Below are 27,325 nucleotides of genomic sequence, written 5' to 3'. Positions count from 1 at the left end.
GACACGATTTTTTTATGGGTTTTGTTAGTGCAAAATTAATTAAAACTTTATTGCACTTTAACAGGTTTGCCTGAGAGAGTCTTGAGTCCTGGTACCACAAAAAAACCCAAAACAACTGTATCCATTGGTGTCAGACTATTGGTAGTAAGATATTTTTGGTGTTATGAGCAAGGTTTGAATTATTCAACTGTATGTAATCGTGGTATGGAATAATTGTAATAGTGATAAAGAGCAGCAATGTATCTTGTTATCCCATGGTGACATAGATTTTATTATCTGTACACAGCTCTAGCTGAAGTGTTGATCTCTTTTTCAAGATCTATATCTTAGACTTACTTCCATTCAGTAATGTGTCAAGTTCCATAATCACTTATTTCTCTAAGTGCCTGTGTCTCTATCTCTTATTTTCAGGTTCGCTTTAGTTGTTGTCTAGCAGGGTGATGCTGGTGTACAATTAAAATAAATTACCCAAAATAGAACTTTTAGAACAACTATTCATGGTTGTTGCTGACATGCCTTGCTAACCAACTGTAAATGTTTGAAGTACACTTAATATTCCTTTCAGTGAGATTTAAGAAGTCAATTGCTAAGACATAATGTTAGACTGGAAAAATAGGAAACAGCACTAAAATAATATATTTAGAAAAGCTGAATGTCTTTTGCCCTTCAAACACATCATCTGTCATCATTTACATTTGGACTTTGTGTCATTCTATGGATGTGAAAGCTGAAACAGAGGATGTGTTCACATACTTGATTTCTCTATTTCTCTTTCCTTTTCTTTGTGAGCCAGCAGTCTGGATTTCTATTCTTAGATCCTTCAGCTCAAAAAAACTCCCAAAAAACCCCCAGAGCTAAGAGATTCCTAAAACACTGTCGGAATAATACATTCCAAGATGTAATAAAATTGTCTTGCTTTACATCTTAAACAGACACAAAACAGGATGAAGCTGATGGCAGATAACTACGATGATGACCATCACCACTACCACCACCATCACCACCACCACCACCATCGGTCTCCTGGGAGGACACAACACAACCACAGACCCTCTCCAGATCAGGTTGGTCACCTCTTTCTTCACCCTCAGTTTTATAACTTTGTTATTTTGCTATTTCAGAATAAAATAAATTTTCCAAAGAACTAACAAGCAACGGTGAATTCTTTGAACTGAAGCTAATAGCTCTGGTATTTATTTCTGTCCTGAAATAGTTTAAATTTTGGCTTTTTGTCTGGTACCTTATTTTTCTGGAGTAGAAAAACAGTCTGTAGAAACAAGTAACTCATTTTCAGATGAAGGAGCCTGAGGAAAAATTTAACATTGCTTTTATATGAAAAATCATTTTTTGATACTAAACTAGGTTATAAGTTCATAATGTCTGGGTAGAAATAAAAGGGAAAAACAAGACAATATAATGGAGATGTATGATAGATTACTTAATTGGGAGAAGGAGGCTAAGAGGCAAATCCTACTTTTTTTACACAGAGAATTGTGTTAGAGTCAGGAGCAGGTAAGAATGAGAAAACACGATTTCTTGGGTACTAACACAAATTAAAAAACCCCAAACCACAAACTGTAAACCTGAACAACATAATACATAATCCTTTGAATTCTTGGAACATGTTAAGAACTTTTTCTGTCAGAAAGAGGAGAAGGGACTTAAGGACTTGCTGTCTTGGTTTAGTTCTGTTTCTGATTAACAGAGATAAGTTGGCTGAGTTTATAAAAGAAGGAAAAGTTGTATGGAAATATCTATAAAATAAAATTTTGGCTTTATGCAAGGAACAGAAGGAAAAAAAAAAGCCAACATGAAGGCAAGAGATGTGAAAAAACAGGTAATAACCACCACAGTGTTACTGAAACCCAGACACTGTTTTCAACTAATTTAAGAAACCTGAACCTGTGAAAGAAATTTGAGGCACAAGACAGTGTAAAAGAGCTAACATTTAGTCAAGTGCTTTTCAATGCATGGTTACAGCTTATTCAGGGAAGAGAATGGATAAGAAGCATAATGAAAGTCAGTATCAAAACATATTCAAGAACATTGAGATATTATAGGAATAGTGAAAATAGGTGCATGGTTAAAGATAGAGCACATAAAATGGTAGCTAATTTACTAGTATTTATTAGCACTTGTACTCAGCTTTTTTCCTAGGTGATAGTTTTGGGCCATTCTCTAAAGAAGAATGCAGGTCTAGCATACCCATCCTATATTTAGTCTGCTTGGATTTGCCAAGGAAAATTATGTCAAGCAAATCTGATTTCCCTTGATAGGGTAACTGGTTTTGTGGTTAAAGCAGAAGGTGGTACCCTTTAATTCACCAGGTGTTTAACCCTGTCCCACCAGATATTTGTAATATGCAAATAAATACATAATTTTGTAATGTAATGAATAACTAGTGTAAAGTGAATTGCAACAATAAAGGCTTTAATCAAAAATATATATTTTTAATTTAAATAATTATGAGATTGCCATGAGATGGGTGTGCAACCAATAGACAAATTTTCCATTGCTCATTTTCAGGCAGGAGGGCCAGTTACAGCAGGGGTCCAAAGAGGTCTGACCTTTATCTGATTCTGTGGAGTATTTTTTTAGAGATTATTTCTGTGGTGAAAAAGAAATGCCATTAATATTGTTGATCATGAACAGAGGTGTAAGAAGCTCCAAGCACAGCAGGAGCAAACTGCTCAATAAGCTGCTCCAGTCTTGATAAACTGGAGGGAGTCTAGAATAAGAAATTTGAAATTTGGTAAAGGCAAGTCTGCTTACAGGGGAGAAGTCACATATGCTATTGAGGTTATAGCATGGCAAAAGGAATCTAAATTGCACAGTGGAATTCCATTGCAATGAAGTTGGATCTAATTCTAGGCTAGATATAATGCTGAAGAAGCAGCAGGAAGCAATTATTCTGCTCCTTGGAGCACTGGTGAGAGCTCATCTGAAAAGCTGTTTACAGTTTTGATCTCCATGCTTTAGGAAACATTGACAAAGTAGAAAGGGACAAAAGGAGAGCAACAAGAATAATAGAAGTTTTAGAGAACATGACCTGTGGGGAAGGCTTAAAGAACATGGTTTGTTTAGTCTAGAAAGTACCAAAGGGGAGACATAAGTCTTCTGATACATAAAATGTTGTTGTAAAAAAGACGATGATCAATTGTATTCCAGTGCCCAATGGAGGAAGGCTAGGAGCAGTAAATTTAATTTTGCCAGGAATAACTAGGTTAGTTTTTAAAAAGAAGACTTTTTCACTATGAGTCTCTTGAATCCGTAAGTGGAAACAAAATATGGACATTCTTTCATATGCATGTAATGGAAGGTCCTTTCTTGGAGGTTTCTAAGAACAGGTTAGATGAATAGCGCTTTATTTCAGCTTGTGTTGGACTCAGAATAGGTGTTCTCCTGAAGTGCTGTCATCCCAAAATTTCCACAGACTGTGAACAATGGATTAGCCCAGCATATGTTTACTTGTTAACAGGTGATTCATAGCAAAACCCTTGCTGAAATAACCTCTGAGAACAGCACAGTCAAGGGTAATAATGAGTGAACTCTAGACATTGCTTTATCTTACATTTTTCAATCATGGATATTACTTTTTTCTTTACTTTTTATGTTGTTATTTACCCCTCTTTACAGCATTAGTTTGTGCAGCAATTTGATTGCTGTGTGCCATAGAAATCTGCATTTCCCATTCCACATTACACACAGATTCTAGGTATGTGATTATAACCCAACATGTGGTTTAAAGGCACAGAATAAACTGGGAAAATAATAAGCCTACAAATCATCAGAGGGCATTTTTAGTTTTTTAAGGAGATGAAGAAGTTGTGCATGTTGTAGCATAAAAGCTGTTTAATGTGGTGAATGCTAAGGAGGGATTTTGAAAGTTTTCTCCCAGCTTCTTGAGAGACAGAGACAGTTGAACAGTATTAATTTGAAACATTAATTTCTGTAGATAATACTGGATTTTCTAACCCACATGCCACATTTATATAGAGAAATGCATGCTATTGTATGTCTGTAAAGTATGTACATGGGCAGTGAAGTACATTTTGCAGCATTTCTGTTACCTTTTGTAAAGAGAAAGGTGTACCAGAGGTTCTTGGAAGACCTTGGAAGATGCACATCCTGTTTGAAATAGGCATAATATTTATGAGAAGCTTTCTTCTTCAGGTATTGACATTTTTTCAATGATTATGGTTTTGTTACAACTCTTACTTGATTTCCTATCCTGCCATGGGCAGCATGTGGCAGAATGACTCTAGACTTAGTGAAGGACAGGATCTCTGACTTTTCTTGAAGGAACTAGTCCAGCACCTTTTTTTAGATACAATGGATGAGTTTTGGTCTTCTGGCTGCTGCTAGAGAACAAAGACAAATTTTCAGACACTGTTAGCTTTTATTCCCTCTTTTTTCGCTCTCTAGGGAGAGACATAGATGGGTGACCTTTTTTTGCCATCCTTGTCTGGACCTTCATAAAGAGTAGGAAGACTCTAACTCTCGTCATGGTCTTTTTACAATTGGTCATGATGTGATCTCTAGTTATTTTGGTACATCTGATTTTTGTTCGACATAAATAAATTTCAGAGGATTGAGTGCTGCCATATCAGTAACATATATTAACAATTTTTTACTACTCTTTACAAAAACAGGAAAAAAAGATAATTTTGCAGCTTTGCACAAAAACTTGAATTTATTCTCTTCAGTTTTGGCTTGAGAGTTGGCAATCTTTCTTAATTTCCACCTGGAAACATTTTGGCAGTCAGTGTGCATCCTGAAGTGCGGGTGTAATACTCCTAGAATGAAAATGAGCTGAATAAGCATTTTGCTCTAGCTTCAGTTTCCAAGGAGTTGTAGTATGTAGCCCCTTGCAGAATGCATTACAGTAATCTAATCTGGATTGTTGCATCCAGGAGTTATCTGGAACAAAAAAACCCCCATGGCTAAATAAATTGGAACTTCCAGATTTAGCAGCTGTCTTGCCCCACAGCACAGACTTTCCCCCAAACCCAACTGTCCAGCTCCCTGCCTCTTGTATTCACCTCTACATCCTTTTTCCTTAAAACCTTTTTGTCTTGGCCTCAGCTGCCCCACATCATCTTTCAGTTTTTTCCCTTTATGGAAAATGTTTTGAAGGAAATGCTTGCTTGTGTCACACCAGTGACTTTGTGCTCTCTTTGCTCAAGCAAATTGCTGTTGTTGAAAGTTGTTAGGAATCAGCACATTTGTATTCCCTGCCCCAGCTGCCTCACTGGGCAGCCCTCCTTCTGTCAGTTGTGTCCTTTCAGTATGGGAGCAGGCCTGTGAGTTACAGCCAACAGAGAATTCTGCCCTGCTAGCCACAGTTCTGGTCGATTTGTGACCTCTGTTCCCTTTGGTTTCCTAATCTCAGGAGCCTCTCAGTCCCTCCCTGTTTCCTGTTCTGAGTTTCAGGCTCTAGTCACCCATATCCACTTACTGTTCATTTCTGTGGGCATTTTCCACTCCTGGTTAAAGTCCTCACAGTCCTCAACTTGTATGACCAGTCTCTAACTCCAGGATAGTCTCCACGTTATGAATAGCAATCTTTGCTTATCACCCAGACTTCTTTAACTTCATTAAGATGTGGTTGAAGGTTCTAAGTTCAAGATTCTGCTTATGGACTACTTAGTAAAAAACTGAAATTGATTATGAAATTAAAAGTGTCATTTGTACAGGAAAAAAGAAGTGTAGGTAATCTGACATGAGTATGCCTCAGGTTAAGTTAGTCTGATGGCATTAACAGGAAATCAGGCTATTTGAGAGGTTGTAGGGAAGAACTTGATTTTGTATTAACACAATGCAAGACTGGAGGTATAATATCTGAATAATTATCATACTTTAGATTTTATTGCCAATCCTGATGATTATAACAACTATCAAATCTTCTTACTTCCCATAGTACTGGAGATTTTAGAAGAAATAAAATGTACAGTGTTCTTAATCTCCTAAGAGTTTCCTGAATACCTGAGCTGTAGTGGATTCAAAGCTGACTGCTTTACTCTGTGGTCACCAGGGCTACAAATATATTTTGATTTTGTTTTGTGGAGATTATGTTCTCATAGAAAATAATCAGATTTTTAGAAAAATGTGAATATCATAGGGTGTGCTTTAGGAACTGGATGCTTTCCAAAAAGTTAGCCCTATTCTTAGAAGCTATAATTGAGGATGGAATGTCACATGGTGCCTAAGCATGTAAAAAGATGTCCTCTTACATCTTTTAATCCTGTTTGACTACCCAGAGATTTTTTTTTCCTACTTAAAACATTTTTGATGGCTCTTCTACAAGATTTAGTTTTTAGAAGTAATTTGTTACAAACTCACCAACAAGTTTTCTGTTCCTCTGTGGTCTCAGCAAGGAGGCCTAAAAAGGTTGTTCAAGGTTTCTGAACTCTCCTTCTATCTAAAGGAAAAGTCCTCATTATCAGGACAGAGATGAGGCAGGATGCATCTCTGGAGCTTCCCTTCCTCCAGTCACAAGGCTATTTGTTCCAGAATGAGCCTATAGCTGTCTTACTATTAAATATGCCTCGTTTTAAACAGGCTTTTTAAAAGTGTGCTGGTAAACTCCAGCATTTGAGAAAAGAAATCACATGCAGTGATGTGAGAAACTTGACTACAAACTTACTGTGGCCAAGTAGGTGTATGCCACTAAAAACTAACTTTTTGAAGAAGACCATGTGCTCTGAAAAAAAGTGTTTATTGATTTGTAAAGTGGTGACTGGTCTTGGCAACAGGTCTTTATTCATCAGCTGGAACTGCTAAATATCCTTGGAGCTGCTGAAAGACGATATGTGAAGAACTCTGAACAGGTCAGATGGGATTTTGTTTGAGGTGGATGACTTGGAAATCAGAACCACAGGACAGTCAAACAACGATTATTATTTTAGTGTCTGGATCCTGATCTACAAATCACTGTATTGATCCATATGTAATTTTAGGGGAAGGGAGTGCATGCTACTTTGTGTATTTTGGCAGTCCTGGCCGTTAGTATAATGCCTTGTATTCTGTGGCCCCCCTGGAAAATTGCCAACCTCAAACTCCTGAACAGGCCTCAGAGATATCGAAACTGAGATTTTTTCCTTGGAAAAAAAAACCAAAACAAACAAAACCAAACAACAAAACCTAACAGCCATAAAAGCATAAAACAAACCGGAGTATTTTAGCTATTTTAGCTAATGCAAATCACCATATTTGAAAAGCATAAAATTCTTCAAATTTCTTTAGACTGTGAGTAGAAATTTCAGTCAGAGCAGAAGTTTAGTACCTGGGAAAATCAAATATCTCATTTGGGAGTTTTCTGCATCATTGAAACTTTGTCTTTTAATTGTTCAGGAAAAAAGAAGAAAAGAGAAAAGAAGGAGAAAACCAATGACATTGTCCTACATAAAAGGAGCGATATGATATAGCTGCCTAATGCACTAAGTTGGAATTACTGCCTTCCTCCCTGACCCAGATTTTGTTTAATATTCTGTGTGTTTCTTTATCCTGTATGTTTACACATTGTTTTTAGGCAGGTGTGAGCTTGCTCTTGTCTGCTCCCCAAATGGATGTGAACTTGTTCTGCTGGTGCCTCCAGCTGCAGGGCAGCACGCAATTGCATTAGCACCGAGCTGAGCCCGCACTAAGCTCATCGGAGTCACATGGATTTATTTAATTTAGGAATTTGGGCAGGGCAAGGTTTGCTTGTCAGTACATTCAGTATAAACAATCTCAGACATATCCACTGTAAATAACTAGTATTGTGCTGAATTAGTGTTTTGAGAGCTCAGAAGTGCAGTGCAAATTAGTCAGATAAATGCTTTCAAATTTTTAATCTTTCATCCAATTTTTCATCTTTGCTGCACATATTATTCTTCTGGAACAAAGAACTTGTGATTCATATCACACATTGTTCAGACATGTTGAACTGAATGCAATAAAATCCTATTTGTGTCACGGTCACCTTTAAAACACCAATTTTCCAATTAAGTTTTTTGCAGTTTTCATAGCTATATTGTTTATTATAAGCAGCTACTGAATGGCAAATAGTTCTCTTCTAATGACGAATAACTTCTGTCTAAGCATTTCCCAAAACTCTGTCAGTGTTATCATGTACTTATTTCAGTAGATATAGAAAATTTTGCCTGACATCTATCTAGGTATTTCTGTGTACTTTGTCCTAAGAAGAAAACTTAAATTGTTTTCCACAGAGGCTTGCCCACATTTTGAGGTTTGGCTTCAAACCTAAGGGTCATTGTGAGTTACATTGTAGTTGTGAAGGAAGAAAAGAAAGAGCCTTGAAATTTGGAAGAGTATCTCTGAATCTGAATTTGTCTTTCAGGAATACTCTGGTTCTTGATTTTGATTTGCTGCCATTTTGCAATTAAAAACGTTGTGAGCTACTCAGGATTTCTCACTTGAAAGTAAAAGCCCATGGAAATTTGGAATATTTATAAATGCTTTTGTTATTCCTGACACTTAATTGCAATTATACTGTAGCAGGCTGCTTTTTAAACATCTTAAAATGATAATAAATTTTTAATTTACAAAAAGACCATCTAAACTGGAGTTTTTTTAAAAACAAGAAGTAGGAAATAAGTTTTGCTGTCTTTGATACTTCAGATGGATTTTGCACATTGAAAAGTTATACCTCTCCTTTGCTTACAGAAATTAATTTATTTTATATTTTGAGGTTTAATGAATGTGATATAAATGTATACACACTGAGCAGTGTGTATATTTATATATATCTATATTTATATGTTAGCTTTCCAGTCTTTTCCACATATGGAAGAATTTTTGGAGATCATGTTTAGCTATAGAAATCTCTCCCCTTCATTTCCCCTGAATGTGTGTGTTATAATATACAACACTTATACAGAGGTTTACATTTATCTTACATTTCTTAGCAGAAAAATTATCTGCCACCATCATAGTCCAAAATAGGTCTTTAGACCAACTGAGAGAGCCAGAAATGCATTTCTGGGAGACAGTAACTTGATAACAAAAGTTGCATATCTGGCCCTGGTTACTTAAGTGAGATAACATGTCACAGGCTTTCACTACAAAGGGGACCATAAATTTTTGCATTGCAAATCTGATTTCACGGACCACTTGTAAGAAGCATTGAGTTTCTGCTTCATCTAGTGATAAAACTTCAGAATGCATGAGTATCTGCTGAAACATCTTATTCATGTGAACACTGGTCTGGGTGCTGTAAAGTAAATGGTCAGAAACAACATTTCACTTTCCCCCATGGCTGTATTTGTGATTGATTTTAACCCAACTATATACAAATAGAACAAATGGTGAGATGGGATTTAAGGCCATTTTCATAACTGGGTGATGCATGGTCACTTGTGACCCCTTCTGTTATGGATAACTTTGAAAATAGACCTCTGACATAAATACATATTGCTGAGGCAATTTTTAAGATTTATTCATCTTTTTGAATATACAAATGAAGCATAAAATAAAGACCTTTTCAAGCTCTATGCCCCAAACACTTAAATGAATCCACTGTTAGTCTTTCCACTTTTTAGCTACAGGCTCAGTTCTTCAAATCATTCTTGCACAAAACTCTTCTGTAGTCAATTGTTCTGTGCATGGAGAGTTCATGAGATTAGTCCTCAGCTATGTTTGCTCCCAGAAACTGAGCAGCAGATGTAAGTCTCTCTAAGCTCTGCAAGATTCTGATTTTTAAACTAAGTTCTTGATTTGAAAGAAATGTCGTTGCATAGCAGGTAGATTTCTTTGTAAAAAGGGGAAATTAATATTTGTAAATGTAAGTATTTGCTGTAAGTAGGACAATTTCACAGTTCAGAGCCAGCTGTTACACGTTTAATGACCCATTAGGGGCTGTAGATAATAAGGAGAGCAGTGTAAATCAGTCATCAGAAAGTTAGTTGCAGAGATGAGCAGCTTATTGCTAGATTTATTTAACCCAAGTTAAGACATTAATTCTTAGCATGCAGGACATGAAAGGGAAATGTGATGAGCCTTGTCAGGAAGGGTCTCCTATTGTGGGAAGAGAGCCAGAAAAGCTTAACTCATCAAGTTTTTAATGTTGCCTGTATTGTGAAAGCTAGAAGGAGATCAGGACTTTTTTGTTTTTTTAAGAACAGATTTTATGAAGATACTTGCATGCCACAGGAGTGCAGGGGATTGTGTTCTAACACACATTTTCATAGTAATGCAGTCTTTTGCAGTCTTTGAGGGCCCCTGCATTAGGGTTTTAGTTCTCATCAAGAATGCAGATTTGAATCAAATCCTCCTGGTCATTCCCACTTCTTGCATATGGTTCATATCCAGATGTGGTGTTGGATTGGGCACCCCAAGCTCCTGTTTGATTCAACTTAAATGAAGCATACATTCCAGGAGGTTTTCCAACACAGTGGAATTGCTAAAGGGAACAGTTTTGGGCAAGATTAATTCCAAATACCCCCCAAGACAGGTGTTTTGTACAGAGGTGACTCTCAGGACCACTGTAGTGGCTGAGAGTTGCACTGTTGCTGTTGGAACACAAATATTACCTCCTGCAGCTACTCCATGTTCACCAGTGATCAGGAATGTGCTACCTGCAGAATGGCAATGACTGGGCTGACAATTTCTGGCATCTGATTAATAAAATTTTGTAGCTAGACCTAATTATGCAGACCATGATTAGAGTTCTCCTTTGTTTCTCACCTGCTGTGTGAGGTAGCCCCTGTTCCCTGAAGGCCACTGACTCAAATTTACTGCTGACCCTTAGGGAATTGATGGCTACGAAATCTGCCTGCATTGAGAAAGCTTGCACTGAGGTATACTCCAGTAGCAAAACAGAAACAGTCTCTGTACATTTCTACATCTGTGTGTAATGTTTTCCAAGCACTGTTTTTTAACTTCCTCATTTTGATACTTTGAAGCCATATTTAAAGTTTTGTGGCAATTGGATCAGAGCATTAATTCACATTTAGTGACAGCAGATACTTGTTTTTAAGATAGTAGGCAATTATAGTAAATAGTAGCACAAATTAAAAAAGAAAAAAAAAGAAAAAAGCAAAAGTATGAAATTAAGTCAATGATTTGTAAAAAGCCTTAATAGTATTTGAGATTATTCTGCTTTACTATAAATACAGGTCCAAATTAGATACTGGGATGTCTGTCCTAAAAATACAAGGCAATCAATATTTTAAACACTCAGAATTGTTAACAATTTTATGACAAGTGTGTATACTAATTTCTCAAGTCAAATGGTACCTCTCAAATTTTGTGTTTTCCTGTTTTGCTTGTCAGTAACTGAGACTTTGCTTTGCAGTTTTTGTCACTGAATTGCTATTCTTGATCTTATAAACCAATGAAAGATCCAAGTTTAAAAAGCAGTTAATGTACACAAACATTAATGAAAAATTGCTTGATTGCAGTTTATTGTTTGAAAGAGCCATAGATTAATGATTCTGTAGGATACACACACTGATATGAAAAACTAAGCTTACTTCTGGAATCCTCTGTTCCAATATTAATAAATGATAAGGCATAACTGCAGCTTTTATTTTGCTTCACTGTGTGTCAAGAATGCAGAAATAAGTAGTGAATTTTATTTCTCTCAGAACTTCAGTGAAGAATTCTGTATTCCCTTCAATCTCTGTTTGCACTGAGGCACCAAACCTTAGCTTCTTGGTACAACACTTTATTCATGGAACCTTCAAAATGACAGTCCTGATTCTTATGTGCTTTTTATCCAGTGCTTTTGGGTACTTGTTCCTGTCCATACAGAAAAAATTGTAACTGTGAGTTAGGATTTACACCAGTTGAGACTGGTTTTGAGGTTGTTCTTCATATTAAAAGTTTAAAGTACAGTGATGTTATTGTTTGTTTTTTTTTGGTTTTTAAAATTATTTTTTTCAATTTTATGTCAAAACAGAACACCCTGCCTAATTTTATGAAATTGCTAATCAAAAAATTGGAAAATGTGTAATAATTATTTTATATACAGGGTAAGATGGATTATGGCACACATTTTCATTGAAACAGATGTGAGGAAAAAATGCTGGAAGAGGATTTTTATTAATTGTAGCTGTTGAAGGTTAAGTGGACTGTGATCATAATGTGAACTACTCAAGTTCTTTATCAAATCTATAATTTAAAAATTAGTTTGAATGTAATTACCATATATTTTAGAAAGTGTCTAAGACTTGATATGAAGTCTTCAAATCATCCAGAAATGATAAACTGCTGAAAAATATGTCCTGTATTTGCAGTGTAACTCCATCCTCTAAATCTCTATCTAGATGTTTTTTACTAGGGAAAAGATCTGTCTCCTTTTCTCTGTTACTTAATAATGATCAGAAAATCTTTTAATGTTTTCTGAGGGATCATTTAGGTTGAATCTCTTGTTTCTCACTGCCAAGTTTCTTTTTCAATAATTTTCTAGCTGTTTCCTGATCTGTTTACAGTCTTTCAAATATTCACAAGAGTGTGACATGAGGACCAGATGTGAAATTCTCTTAATGGTCTTATGCTACTGTCTAGAGATGCAGAAAAAGTTCTGAGTTTTCTTTCTCTGCCTGTATTTGTCTTGGTAAATCCAACATTGTACCATGTGCTCATTTCAGCCATGACCTGTGAAGACCTTTTTGATGTCCTTGATTTCTGAAGCAGTTCCCTTTCTTCCAATTATGACAGTTGCCCAGCTATGGTAGTGCATTCATGATTTCAGGCATATGTGCCTGTGTCTGATAACATTTATTCAGATAATTCCACATCTGTTCACTTTTCCAAGAAGACTGTCAGGCTTTTCTTTCAGATCATGGGAATGTGGAACAAGTTTGGGATGAGAAAGATATCTCTAGGTTCCCTTCCTTCTCCAGCAAACATTCATTCAGTTCAGAGCTAATTGTTCTGACACTGTGTCATGTGGCACATAATCAAATGCCTTACAGAAATCTCAGCATATTATTTCAAAGCACTTACCTTATAAAAAAGTCTCTCTGTAATTGGAAAAGATAGAAAGTTATTTTGACAGGACTGGTGCTCAATAAAGCCAAGTTGGTTGACATTAACTGAGCTCCAGCTTTTAATTTATTGCTTTTTGTATATCAGGATCAGTGTCAAACTGTATTTGTCTTTAATTTCCCATAAAACTCTTGACAAATATTTGACAATGTCTGATTTTTCAACTCTTCTAGAATTCTGCCAAAAGGAGATGGCACAAATAATTGAAGTAAAAATGAATGCCTGCCTGTTTGAAGAATTGCAATTCTCTGAACAGCAAACCAGCTGTGTGTGGTTAAGGGAGGAGTCCCTTGGAAACCTGTTGTATTATTCATTTTGTTGATTTCTTGCTGTTTTTAAGGATATCACCAAAGATTAACCTAATGCATTATGTTAGTGAAATAGGATCAAACTACTCAGTGGAAAAGAAATCCTTCATTCTTTCTTCAGTCCTTACTCTGGCAAAAATTCTTGTCAGCTTGAAAGTCAGTTCACTTAGCATTTGTGGGCCTGACCAGGAGTGGCTCCTGCAGAATTCAGAGGAATAGCTTGTGTTTTCAGTGAGGCAAACCCAGCTCATTGGAAGTTTTACAGAACCTGTACCTTTGTTTCAAAAATAAATAAGGATATTCAGGCTTTACTCTGCCTTTGCTTTGTGGTGTATTTGTGCAGACCTTATAACTCAGATGTGTTCCAAGTTAACTGTAAAAAATTTACCCACATTTCTTCTGTGTTAAATGATAGCTAAGTTTATAGTGGACTGTCAGATTTCTTTACTTAATTCAGCAACATGCAAGACATCTATCTTAACATCTGGTTTTTAATAGCAGTTGACATCTGGGAGCTCTTTTTTATTCCAAGAATGGGTTAGGAACAGTAGTGATACTGGCAGTGTATACTTTCAGGCTCAAATTCCTGTCCATTTCAATCATAATTAATTACCATTCATTTTATTAAATTTTTAGATTTAATTAAGTGCCAGCAATATGTTATACCAGCTAACTTTCAAGGTTCTGAAATTATTGAATGGGTTTTTTTATGTTTCTAAAATATTAATGGGTGAATTTTAAGGATAGTAAAATGATATGATTTTCTTTGATTTTGAAATCCAGAGTTAAATTACAAACATTGAGCTGTGCACCTCTAAGTTCTAGCAGCTGAGTATCACATCATTGGGCACAGTAGAACTGTTGTAGAGACAGCTGTGCACGTGCACATCTCTGTGTGTATAGATAAAGAGTCATTGTAAAATTGCCATTTTAGTGTATCTGGGAAAGAACATTTCAGTCTTCTGGTTTAGTTCATGCTTATTTTTTAGATTTTATTAAAGTTTATTTAATTATTAAATTAATCCCCTTTAAAAGCAAATTCAAGAAATTGTTATGCATTTTTGTATTTGTCATTAATGTTATTTATCCCTAAAACTCGAAATGAATAAACCTAATGGTTCAGACCTGGAAAAAGGGGGAAAGCTATTTATTAGCATCCAAAAGTATGCACTGTTTAGCACATGTTGTAAAGATAAATTTAATTGATAGCGTTTTGGAAAACTGCACTTTTACTTTGCTAATGACAAATTTTTTGGTTATTAAGCAGTTTTGTGTCTTTTAACAAAATGTAAGACAATTTGATTTTTTTTTTTTTTTACTTATAGTTTTGACCTTTTCATTGCTCTCAATTTTGGTTTGAATTGCGTGCAATTAAAAAATAGATAATCTTTTAATATTTAATCTTATAATCATCTTCCTACACACTGTTTTAATGGGGAGGAAAAAATTTTACATCACTGTTGTTGTTTTTTGGTTGCTATAGATGCAGATTCTTGTATATGTAACACAAGCTTGTTCATGTGTGTTCACTGGCTTTCATTGGGGAAAAAAAATCATGTTGTTAAAAGCCAAGAAAATTGTATTTCATATGCACCAAAGTAACTAACCTTTCTTTCTTTCTCTCTTTCATTCCAATGCCAACACCTTCTCTGTGCATCTCCTCATGTCTGGCACGCAGGATGATGAGGAGGGTATATGGGCATAGCCATTCCTATAAACCAAAGTTCCAGTTTTGTTTTGAGGGGTGAGAAACTCTCTTTTCTCTCTTTTTCATGTTGCAGTCTAATTGTTGTGTTTTCTTTTACACTGCATGGAGCTGTGTGTTCCTTGTCAAGTGTGTTTGTGAATGCTGTAAGGATGTTTTCTCATGTGCAGTGAAAAATGGGAAACTGTGTCTGATGGTTTAATGGTCTAGTGGTTTTGTTTTTTCCATAACTTATTGTGGCTATAGATGTAGGTGGGTACAGAACTTTAAAAGACATGTATTTGTATCTGGCGAGACAATATTCTTTTTTTCAGTAGATAAGTTCTTTAAACTAGTAATAATTTGCTTTACCATCTCTAAAATCCCTGTAAGAGCACTGTAATATCTTTGCAGAATGTGTGTGAAAGTTTGATACTTAGGAAATTTTGTGACAGATTAAGTGTGCAGCTTTACTAGAATAGAATTTATGATATGCATGGAAAAACATGAGACTACCTCTTCAGCTGAAATGTTTTAGTGACATTTTAGAACAAGGAGCAGATATTTAGTAAGGGAAGGATAATCTCTCTGTGCAATACCTGCTCTTTGCCTGAAATATTATCATAGAAAGACATACAATAATTTGCTTGTGATATTCCAGAGTGCAAAGTGCAGCTTGAATTGTTTGTCTCTCAGATGATGTGTAAATTGTATTATTATGCTGTGTCAGGCATTGGTTGATGCATATCCACTTGTTTGGGGCTTGCCCTTGAAGCTGTGGGTAATTTGTAGCTCAAATTCACCGTGGTCTCAACATTGCTGAAGACACCAGGCTTTGGTGGATTTCTTGTAGAAAATGTTGCTCACTACTTCTAACAGGAGGAACAATTTTATTTACTTCAATGGGCCTGTTCAGAGGAGCAAAATCTACTCACAAAAGCAAAGATTAATGTTTTATTAAAGCTTCCACTCATTATATTGCCTTTGGCATTTTACCATTCTGCCTCTCACACTCTGCTGATTTTCATAACAAGTAGTATGGCTGAGGGAAATCAAATCTCTCAGTCAACTGAGTGTGTATTAAAACACAACATTAATAAAATTAAATTGGGTGTATATCCATCTTATTTGGAAAAGCTTCTCTGTAGTTTTTTTTTGTTACTGCAGACATCTATCAAAAGCTAATTGTGAACATGAAGAAAACAAGAGACCCAATGAGAATGAACATGAGGAATATATTTTATGTTGGAGAGGAAAATAGAATAGAAACAATTTAATTTTAAAAGTATTTGAACTGCAAGAATGTGGGTTTCTAGAAAAAAACCCTTCACCTCACTATTTTGTACTTTGTGTATTTGTAGTTAATTAACTGTTTAACTAATTTGTAGTTATAGAGTTCAAATTATTTAAACTGTGACTGTATTTCCATTGCAACATGGAACATGTTTATGAACCAAAGCATATTTTTCCCCTTTTAAAGACTCAAAACCATATTTGATTTGGTTTAAGAAAACCTGTGTATAAAGAATACAATGATTTTGAAGGTGGCTGACAAGAGAATGAGGGAATATTTATTTAGCATCTATTTGAGCTGTGTAAAACACATTATATGCTTTTGAATTGTAGTTGATTTTTCTCGAGAGGAATTTTTCCCTACCAAAAAACATAAGTGCCTGATATACCAAAACATTTAGCTTCTGATCTTGTTTTGTTCCAAGACTAATGGTTATGGTTGATTTATGCAATCAAAGCTTTTCTGGAGGCCATGAGGTGGGACTCTGCCTCAGTAAAGACAGTGCAGGCTGGGCCTCTAATTATGTTTAAAACATAGTTTAAAAGAAAGTGCAGTCCCTCTAAACTTCAGGATGAGAAGGTGCTGTAAGGGTGTAAGGAGCTGGCAAAGTGTTCAGGGAAATCTCCCTGGCCAGCCCATTTAGTAGCCAGTGTAGCTGCAGTGCTCGAGTCTTGTTAGAAACAGGATCTCTTCCTTCTCCTCACCCTTACAGTGGAAGAAAAAAGAAAGAAAATCATGAGGTGATGATAAGTTTTAAGAATTAAGCCTATATAGCAATCTGTCATGGGTAACTGAAGCCATGTGACCCTCAGAAAATGTTTTGTGGTGCAGGTAGAACACAAGTGCTTGTTTTCCCTTTCCAGTTCCAACCACTGAAGTGCAGCAGACGCTGGAAAAACAGTTCAGGCTTTGCCACAAGCTGTCCATGTGTGAGAGAGAGCTCAGCACAAAACCTGTTTGTACAGTATTTTGTTTGTACAGTACTGTAGACTGTGTTCTGTGTCAGATGTGAAGTTCATCGGATGTTTGGACAAATTTATTGTCTGTGACATCCTCAGGGTTCCCTTCACTCGTGAAACAGAGAGTGACTGAAGCCTGTGCCTGGCAGCAGCTGATGGCTCGTGCTTTTGAAAATAGGATCATACAGCCAGACTGCTAAATTTGGTTTTAGGAGCAGCCCATGAAGTCTGTAAATTTAAAATTTAGCCTTGGTAGACACTGTGTAGGCATTCTTCACAAGGCATCAGTGCCATTCAGTAAAAAACTCCTTCAAAACAGAAATCATCTGCAGCGTGGATGAAAGAATATTGCTCAGGCAAATATTCACTGTTCACTTCAAACTGTTGGATGTGTTTCATATGCTTCAGGGAGGAGGAGAAGGCTGTTCTAAAACAAATGTGGTGCCTAGATTTGTCTTTGCTGAGATGTGGTGAACAGTTCTCTTTCAAGATGTGCTTGCTAAAACTAGCAGTACAAAGCAGAACAAAATTCGGTCCTGTTGCTATATAAGGATGTGTTCCAGGGCATTAGCTATTAGCTATTGTTCTGCTTTTTGTGTTCATTATTTCAAATTAGGACTTTTGTAAATAAATTATTTTTCTTTTTGTTTGGCTTGTTTTGGAAAAAAAACATGCTAGCTTTGAAATGAGCATCAGTAGCATGCAAGGCAAGGGGAAAATTAGGAGCATGATGGTTTGCAGTGTTCATTTTAATTTTCTCATTGAGTGTGTGAATACCAGCTCCATGCTTAATTAGATAAATGGGTGTTGCTACATTGAATGGAGCCAAAGGGCATTTTGGATTTGTGAATTTTTAGGCATGACTGTTGTTTTACTGTAACTTAGTTTTTACTAAACAAAAGGAGGAACCTCCCAAGTAATGTTTGTTTTCCAAAACACGGACAGATTTGTGACAAGACTTTATTCATGTTATGATACTTTTATTCTTAATGGAAGACATTTATAGCTTTTATTTTTATTGGGGCATTTTATATTAGTTAAAAAGTTACCTTTCTTTTATTCTTAAATATTTCAATACTACTGCTAGTATTTTCAGATAATAATTGCTCACTGCTGAAGACAGAGGGTTTTCATTAAAAGTAGGGATTTGTTTAGCTGTATGTATTTGGTTATTTTTTACTGATTATATACTGGCAATATGTCAATCACTTGACAGGAGAGTTAAGGCTGGAAGTTGAAACCCTGGGCCTGTTGGAGTTAATGAAAGCCCTGGTGTTTATTTCAGTACTGTTCAGTTTTTAGTCAGAGCAGTTTCTTCCTTTGGATTGTTCTGTTCACAGTACACATATACATAGTATTCATTGCACCTGTGCATATGCACAAGTGTATTCTCAAAATTGTTTGTATGAACTAGATGTTCTTTGAAAGGCATTTATCTAATCTTAAACATTGTATTTATGAAGCACCAAATCACCCTCATGTCTAGCTGTAGAAATGAATTATATAAATACAATTGTTTTTTGTTTCTTGTATTTTAGCTGTGTGAGTCAGGCCATTCTGCCTGAACTTTGGCCTCAGCTTTCTCACTGCAGGTGCAGAAGGTGCACAAAAAAGAGAAAATGTAGCTGATGAACTAAACTTTGAAGCTTTTGATGTAGTCAGTCTGCTGACAACAATCACAGGGCCTACCATCATCATCAGTCGTGCTCTTTTATAATCTTCCATAGTAAAAAATAAATAACATACCAGAGCAGTTTTAAACACTGTAGAAAGTGAGAGAAGGCTGTATGTGTTTTCTCAGCTTTCATCTTTGTTTTGAAATTCTATAGTTGCTGTAAAATGGAATAGTTAATTACGATTTCACACAAGTAATAAAATCATCTAGCTGTTGTTTAAAATCTGAAGCTGTCAGAAAGTAGCAAAAGTAGCAAAGGTCTGCCCTAAAGATATGATTTCAGTGATGAATTGCATTGTGTTGGATTTCACATCTACAAATTATCATGAGAATGTGTGAAATTACTGGTTTTTTATTTGTCTTGAAAACAGTTTCAAAGGGTTGTTAGTGAATATTAGGGTATGTGAATGTGGGACTGCCTGCAGATCATTCTGGTTGGAAGGTCCTGGTTTGTTTGGAAGCAAAAGTACCTCCTGATCTAATCAAAGGTCATATGACATAAACTTTTGAATGTAAGATTTTACAATTGAACACTAAAGATGGAAAAAAAAAAAACCAATTTCGAATAAACAAGATTTATATAAATTGTTCTGGGAAGTTTATGAAAAAATACAGGAGAAAATGTTCATCAGAGGGTGGAAAATTTATATCTAATTAAAATCTTCTAATATCTCTTTTTAATATTCTCTTAGTTACAGTACTGTAATGCCACTTTAAAAATAAGAAAAAAAGTAAGAAAATCTCCTGTGCTGACCTACTTAACATCAATGAAATACCAGTTGTCATTGCATTTGTCTCTTGGTTTTCTCAAGGAAAAGCTCTGAGAGGTGCTGACTGCTGTCAGAGATAGCCAGTCCCCCCAGCCACAAGGCTGGAGCCAGTTTGGAGTCACATCCACACTCTCTGTTGTGCTTTCTGCTCTTCTGGCCCTGGTTCTGGATGGGAGCAGGTTTTCAGGTCACACACCTTCAATAATGGAACACATCTTCAGGGAGTGGTGGCTGCAGCTCCGGCTGAGCTGAGGGTGCTCTGGGGGCAAAGAAACAATTGAAAGCATTTGGCTGTTCCAGCAGGCATCCTTGCATACTCCTGTCCTTTTTCTGATTGAGTAAAAGCACTGGGCAGGGTGGGGTTGTCTTGAGTATGAGCCTCAAATCAGTGGCTGAAGGAGGATAATTTATAAATAATTCTACAACAAGAATAAAACCACAGAAAGATAAGAAAAATACTGGGTTGTGTGATTTAATTAAGTTCAGGATTTGTATCTTGGGATTGTTTTAACAGTATTAAGCTATTTGTATACTTTTGCACTAATAGTAAAAGAATGTAATGAATTAGTAATGTAATGAATTAGAAATGGCTAAGAAATGCTTGCTATTATTTCTGATTTCACTATACTGTCCCACTCTAATTAGTCATCTGTTCTGGCATCAATGTTCCTATTTTTTCAAAAAATCTCTTGGGCTAATTGCTCATTTCTAGTGGTGATGGAATGTCCCTGCATGTCAGTAATGGCAGAACCTTGCTGTTTCATTTTGTTCCTCTTTTGATCTTTGCTTTACAGACAATTAACCAGTGAAAATATCTATAGATCTGTTTTCCAGAAGAGCTGGGATGATTTCACTGGTTCCCTCTTGGAGCCTTTCAGCACATCTGGCTGGCCAGGCCACGAGCTCTTCTTCAGCTTGGCTCTGAGCTCTACCAAAGCCAGCCAAGCTAGCTACACAGTTTATGTACTAGTTTTACTTTAAACCAGAACTTGTGTACTAAGATGAGCAAGTTGTTCATTTGAACAGTGTTGCTGAAGGGTTTGAAGAGGTCACAGTCTCCTAGGGGAGAGGGATGAGAAGCTGGATTCCTTCCCCAGCACACCTGAATGGATGAGGATTTCTGTCCCCAGCCTAAGCCGTGCAGCTGTGCCAGCTGAGGATGTCATTGCCACCCACCATTCTCCACCTGCTGCTCTTTTGCTGCTGGGATTGTAACCCCCCAGATCCATCAGCAGAAGGAATCAATCCCTTATCAACTTGAAGCCAGCTGAGGCAGGTTAGCATCGGTGGTGATGAGTGCCTGTTCCTCAGCCAGCCTGGCTGTCCTTGCCTGCTGTGGATAAGGGAGCAGAGGAGCAGTGGTAACATCCCCCAGCTGATGCTGGGGCACAGCAGCCAGTGGCACTCACATCTTCAAGTGGAAAAGCTGAGTCTGGAAGAGAATTATATCCATCAGTTAAAAAACAAAAGGACCTTTCCTGAAATCACTTTATCTTCAAAGGCTATAGCACCAATTTAGGTAATCAGGTTATTAAAATAATAGAAATTTATCCAGTGCAGTTTTCTTGTTTAACTAATCAGAATCAGAAACTCTTTGTTCATTTTGCAGATAGCCATATTTCTACCAGATGCAAGCATGGAGATCAGTAATAAATGATATTTTCCATGGAGCTGTAATTTTGGAGACTAAATCTGTGTCACATTTTAGGAAAACAATTTCTTCTAAATATTTTTTGGTTGGGATTTTTTGATAGATCTTGCAACAAGCTTTTTCTGAGCCAATTATATTATTAATTTGATTAATTTTGTCACACATGGTTCTAGGACCTTGAAATTAGGTGATAAATCTCAAACAAATCTGGAAGCTTATAAATGGCTACTGTTCCCAACGTGGCTGAGGCCTCAGTCTGAGTTTGCTGGAGCCATCAAAGCAGCACAGTTGATTTATTTGTGTTGAGTCTTCCCTCTGCTGAGCTGCTCCTGAGCTTCTCATGAGGATTCATTTTAGCTCCAAGAATATGGTGAGGGTTGAATGCAAACACTGAGGTAAGTTTTTACTGATTTAGGGATTCCCTTAGCTAGGATGATTTTGATTATGGCACTTAGAGGTTTTAGGTCTGACTTTGGTCCTACAGGCCAATAGGAATTTATACCTGAGTAAGTGATAGCAGATCCCAACGTTCTGATTGAACTGTGTTCAAGCCTTTTGCATCAGAAGTGCTCTAAGATTGCCTTTATGTTTTTTTAAAGTAATTGAGTATTATAGCCTTACTTATATTATTGCAGGGCAAAAAAATGATAAAGGTTTCTTTCCTTCAGTGTTATACTGCTGAAAGAAGTGTTTTCACCAAGTTTCTAAATTCTCTTCTGTGCTTTATGTTGCAGCTGTGGTTAGATTTAATGGAAGCATCCTTATCTACCCTGTTTAACTTACCCACAGTCATACAAAGTCTGAGATTGACAAAATTGGTGAGAAATTTCTGTAGATCCTGCAGCAGTCATTTGTAATATATTTATGAATGATGGGACATTTAAAAAGAAAAACTTGTAAAACTGCTTGAAATTTGCTAGCTGCTTTTCTCTGCCAGATTTCTTTACCAAACCACATTCAGCTTTTAATCCATCTGTTACACAACTCATCTTCTAAGAGATCTTATTCTCCATTTGTCAATTTGCCTAATTTCTAAAGTCAGTGGCAGAAACTTTAATAGGAAACTGTTGTATTGTTAAGTGTTTTATAATTGAAATGAGCTATTTTTCAGTTTCAGTGTTGCAGATCTCTTTACCTTGAGGCTTATAATCTATTTCTATTGAGTAATTAATAGGTGGAAGCATATTTAGAACTAGAATGATTGTTCATTTTTAGGAAAATGAATAATCCTCAAAAATATCTGCTAGTGGTAGTAGTTCTTTGAATTGAACCTGTCAACCAAGAAAGCCTGCAACTGATTGCAAGTGAGAAAAGAGCTGAGAGTACTAATTCCTTTTTTTTTTAATTTATCTCTTTTACTTAGCAAGTTTCTAATGTTTAATTAGAAGAAGTGAAGACAACTTGTTCAAAAATTGCAGTGTCTTAGAATACCTTTTCTTTTGGTTTTGTGGGGAAGAGAGGTCTTAGTCTGAAAACTGCTGAACTTGTATGTGAATCCTTCACAGATACAGTCTTATTGCTTGAAGGAAGTTTGAAAAGTTTTATCTGGAAGTAATTCTTTAAGAGAAAAATACCCTCTCTTTCCCTCTAAAAGCCATGTAGCTCCAAAAATGTACTTGAAACAAGCTGAGTGAGAAAACCTTGCCTTAGTTACAGAAAAAAAGGTACAGTACAGAGAAAAACCCATGAGCTCTCTGGCTATATTCGACTGCTGTTAGCACCAGGACCAAATGAGTACTGTCAGCTGTACTTTTAGCAATGTGCTCTGTTTGTCCTTGAGGATTGATAGGTTTAAATGTACTGATTCTCTCCTTGACTCTGTCAAACTTTGATCTGATGCTGAAGTGTTCAAAAGCTTCGTGCATTGCAGGGTTTCAGCGAACTTGATCTTACAGGTTTAACTTCAATATTGTTTCCATTTTGAAGTCTGTCATATGGGTCTACCACAAAGAGTGTCTGGTTTTAGCCCTGATGCCTTGAGTGGTGGTATGCAGCCAGTAACAGAATACTTGGAATAAAGAAAAACCCTGAAATGAATCCCTGCAGCTATGGGCCAGTTGAGAGTGAGAGACAGGATGTAAAGTAAAACCAGTATGTCTCCTTTGATCAAAGGATTGAGTCCCCACCACCACCCAGCAGGTGATTAACACACAACTACATTCTGCCCTCAATGGGTGGAGGGACAAAGCTGAGTATCTGCTTAGCACCCATAAAGCAATCTTCAGTTAATAACTGATGTTAGAACTATTTCAAATGCTGCCTTTGTGCATTCAGTTTCATGGTTTTATGTGATCTGATGCATATAAGTGCAACCAAATTGTCTTAGAATAGGAACTAAGCATCTTATGAAATTGCATTTTGATTTTCAGAAAAAAAAGCTCTTTGCACATGGAAGTGGTTACATATTTTTCATTTGTGTATGCTTTCTATATTTAGAAAAATTCATTAATAGTCAACTGCACCATGAATTTGGAGTATGGTGCAACAGCCCTGCAGGGTGTGGTGGTACATGGTTTTATACATAAAAGCTGCTCAGAAACAGACTTGACCAGCTGGAAGATCTAAAAGCCACAGACTCTTTTTACTTCAAAAGTAATGACAGTGGGTGTTTCAATTTTTTTTTTTTCTGAAATTATAATACTGGGTTTAGAAATCTTTATTTCCTCATGGTTTCATCACATTTTATTTATTAAGTGCTGAATACATGTTTGTTGAAGAGGAAGAATGTAGCACATGAAGCTTCCACTGTCCTGGAGGATTTACAACCCAGCAGCACTTTGGTGTCAGTAAACTCTGTCATTGTCCCACTGACTTTTTGAGGACAAGATTTCACACCAGAACTTTTGGAGAGAATGTCAGCTATGCTGTTCTCGTTTTCATGATTTTGACTCTCTTTGCAGTATAAATCATGAATGCAATCAAAATATAACACACCTTTGCTGTATTCTACTCCAGGTATGATAGAAAAATCCCATCAATGAGTCTTTCTAATAAGTGGCCTCACTTGAATTGCCTGGTGTAACATCATCTTAAGAAAAAAATGTATTAAGAATTAATTATAGTATAGATATTTTTATGTGAAAGAAGATCAGAACATGTCTCACCAAGCAGGATCTGCCACATATCATTCAGAGACCACTCAGCTAATTATGAAGCCCAGTATTTTTTTTTTTCATAGTTTTATCATGTGAGATCAAATGTAGGTACACATATGACACAGATAATTTTTACTAGGATCCTGTAAACACTAGCTAAAGTATTTATCCCATTGCCCAAAAATTCTTACATTCTTTTAATGCCATGATGGAATTTTTTTGAAATGGACAGGGATCCATTGCCAGATTCTAAAACAACATGGAATATGTAAATCTAAAATCAACAAAAGATGCAAATATTCAAAAAATCAAGTGTGGATATGGTATTCTAGAAAATAATCCCAAATCTATGAAAGCTGCACTGGTTATTGGCTTTGTTGCAAGACTTGCACTGTGGTTGGTCCAAATTGTTTGCATTACTATTGGTATTAAAATGCAATTTTAGAAAGCCTTTAGCAAGAGAAATATTGTTTATTAGCCAATCCCTTTTCCTTAGATCAAAAGCAATAGCTGGAATATAAAACTTCCAAATCTGTAGGAGAGGTGTTTGACAAAATAATGCAATTTAGTAAGATGGAAGAACATTGGTTTAAAAAGTTATTTATGTATTGTTTTTCTATATTCCCAGAAGCAGTGGGTACGGTGTGCAGAGTTTGCAAGAACAGGTTACTCTCTTGTCAGGTGTTACAAGACTGATGGTCAGGCAGTTCCAGCACTGTGGTTTTTAAATGGTGACAGATAAAGGTAAAAACAGGTGCAGAGCATCAGAATAATTTATTCTTTGGCAAGGTAAAAACAGGAGCTGAGCACCAGAACAACTTATTCTGTGTCTTTGGGGGCTTTTTTTTTGAACAGTAGAAAAACTGCTTTCTTCTTCAGTGCCCAGTTTTATGTTGCTTCATGATTTTAGCTCAAGACTCCATTCTTTGTGGCACACTGCTCAAAGCCATGTCACGATAGAGTTGTGACAAAGCATCCCCTCTCCTGAGGCAGCCCTGGCTTCCAATCACAGGTTGGCTCTGTCCCGAATACCCCAGGGCTGAATTCTTGTTTGCATTTCCTTTACAGAGAGCCCGAGGTTGTTATTACACCTGCTGGTGTTCAGAGTCACTGACCTCTCACCTAAAGCACCATCAGGTGCTCTCTGGCATCCAGCCCACTTCAATTAGCTTCATTTGTCATGTACTCCTATCTGCCAGCAAGCAAACTGCGAAAAGAGGTCAAAGTAGGGATTTTTCACATGTAAATGTTTCCTGCAAGCTGCTGTTGAAACTTAGACGTGTCATTCAAAATGCATGTTGCTGCTTGCCCGCTGCTCAGCAAAGGAACTGTCTTTTACAAGAGCTTGCTTTTCTCAGTGTTGTCTGGGGTTGTTGCATGCATATTCCTATTGCCAAGTATTGTTGCAGGCAATAAATAAATCACAACATTTAGAGCATGTTTCACCCAGATGCTGCTTTGAAATACTGAATGAAAATGAGGAGGGGAAAAAGTTTCAAACCACGAACAGGAAGGATCCAAGTATCTACTTACAAGTGATGCTTTTTTTATATGGGATGTGTTCAAATTTATTTTACACTATGATATTGAATCTGCATTTTAATTTTAAAATAATTTGTCCCCCTTTATGGTTTGGGTTTTTTTGCTTGTTTTGGGTGTTTGACTTTTTGGCTTTTTTTGCTAATTTAGCTCCTAGGGCCACCATATGAGTAACAGAGTAAGATGTAGTTTCTGATAGTAGATGATCTTTTAAAACTTAGTGGTAATTAGTGTTCTGAAGAATTGTATGGATTCTGCAAAATTATTAAATGTTTCAATGCTATGACAAGAGTACAGCTTGTATAAGGTAGGGGTCCTTGAATTAAAATTACTGCAGGAAGACACTGCTATTCCTAGGAACTGAAAGGAAGCATGATGAGGTGACAGAAAATATTCTTCCTGCCTTATAGAATAATAATTTCTTATTGGTTTTGCATTCTTTTAAAGGAACTGAAACTTCATCAAAAACTCTACAGTTGTACTTGGATCAGATTTAGCAATTTTGGCTAAATAATGTCCTGGCTTTCTTCTGCTGCTTTTTCATTCCCACTGCCAGTAGTGAGGAGGAAAGGTTTGGCTTGGTGAGATGGGAATGAGAAGGAAGAGATTGGTTGTGAAAATGGGAATTGGCTTTGTGGGAGTGCAGATTGAGGAAAAGAGCCCTCTCCAGAGCTGTGATTGTCGTGTGTGATTAATGACAGAGCTGCAGTCCCGGGTGTGTTTTCAGCAGGGGGAGGCAGGAAGGAGCTGGAGGACTGGGTTAGCTTTAGCATTAGGGCAGGGCATAGTTTGTTTTGGCAGGATTGAACTTCTGAGATGGAGTGAAAAGGTGAATGGCAAAACAGGTTATTTGGGTTATATCCAATGAGAGGGGTAGGTAAACTGTGTGCTAAGAGCATTAGGGGTAGAATTAGGGTACATGGAGAACAACAAAGGACTGAGAGGAAAATAGTCATAATTTCTTTCAACTCTTCAAGTTACTCTTTGGTAGATTTTCTCCATCATTCTTTTGAATTCCTTTTGTTTCCGTTTTCTCCTATTTTCCTTTTGTTATGTTTTTTCCCTCTTGTCTTTGGCTAATCTCTCTTGACAGTACAATTTATTTGCTGTGGCTTTGCTACAGTTCATAATCTGCATTCTTACCCCAGCTCCAACTTGTTTTCTCCCCATTAAAATCTGGCCTACTGCAACCTTAGGTATCCAGCTGTTAACTCATGGAAATATATGTAAAATAGATCATCTACCTTTTGCTTCTGCTTCCTTATGTAATAATTTATCTTTTAAAATAGTTTGTTTTAATTGATTTGGTAGATTAACCAAATAGTCAAATTACTGCAATTTGTAATTTACTTTTGCA

General features: G+C 36.5%; 1 protein-coding gene across 1 annotated transcript in view; it reads left to right on the top strand.

The window, feature by feature from the left end:
- Positions 1 to 27,325, top strand: part of ERC2 (ELKS/RAB6-interacting/CAST family member 2) — a 398,530-nt gene that overhangs the window by 274,345 nt on the left and 96,860 nt on the right. Inside the window, exons 14-15 of the mRNA XM_059856421.1 lie at positions 933 to 1,064; positions 14,980 to 15,045. Coding sequence (XP_059712404.1) covers positions 933 to 1,064; positions 14,980 to 15,006 — 159 coding nt within the window. The 3' untranslated portion in view covers positions 15,007 to 15,045. The remainder of the gene's footprint in view (positions 1 to 932; positions 1,065 to 14,979; positions 15,046 to 27,325) is intronic.

Source organism: Haemorhous mexicanus, chromosome 11 (genome assembly GCF_027477595.1).
Source record: "Haemorhous mexicanus isolate bHaeMex1 chromosome 11, bHaeMex1.pri, whole genome shotgun sequence".
NCBI lineage: Eukaryota > Metazoa > Chordata > Aves > Passeriformes > Fringillidae > Haemorhous > Haemorhous mexicanus.
This window is presented reverse-complemented; position numbering and strand designations above follow the sequence as displayed.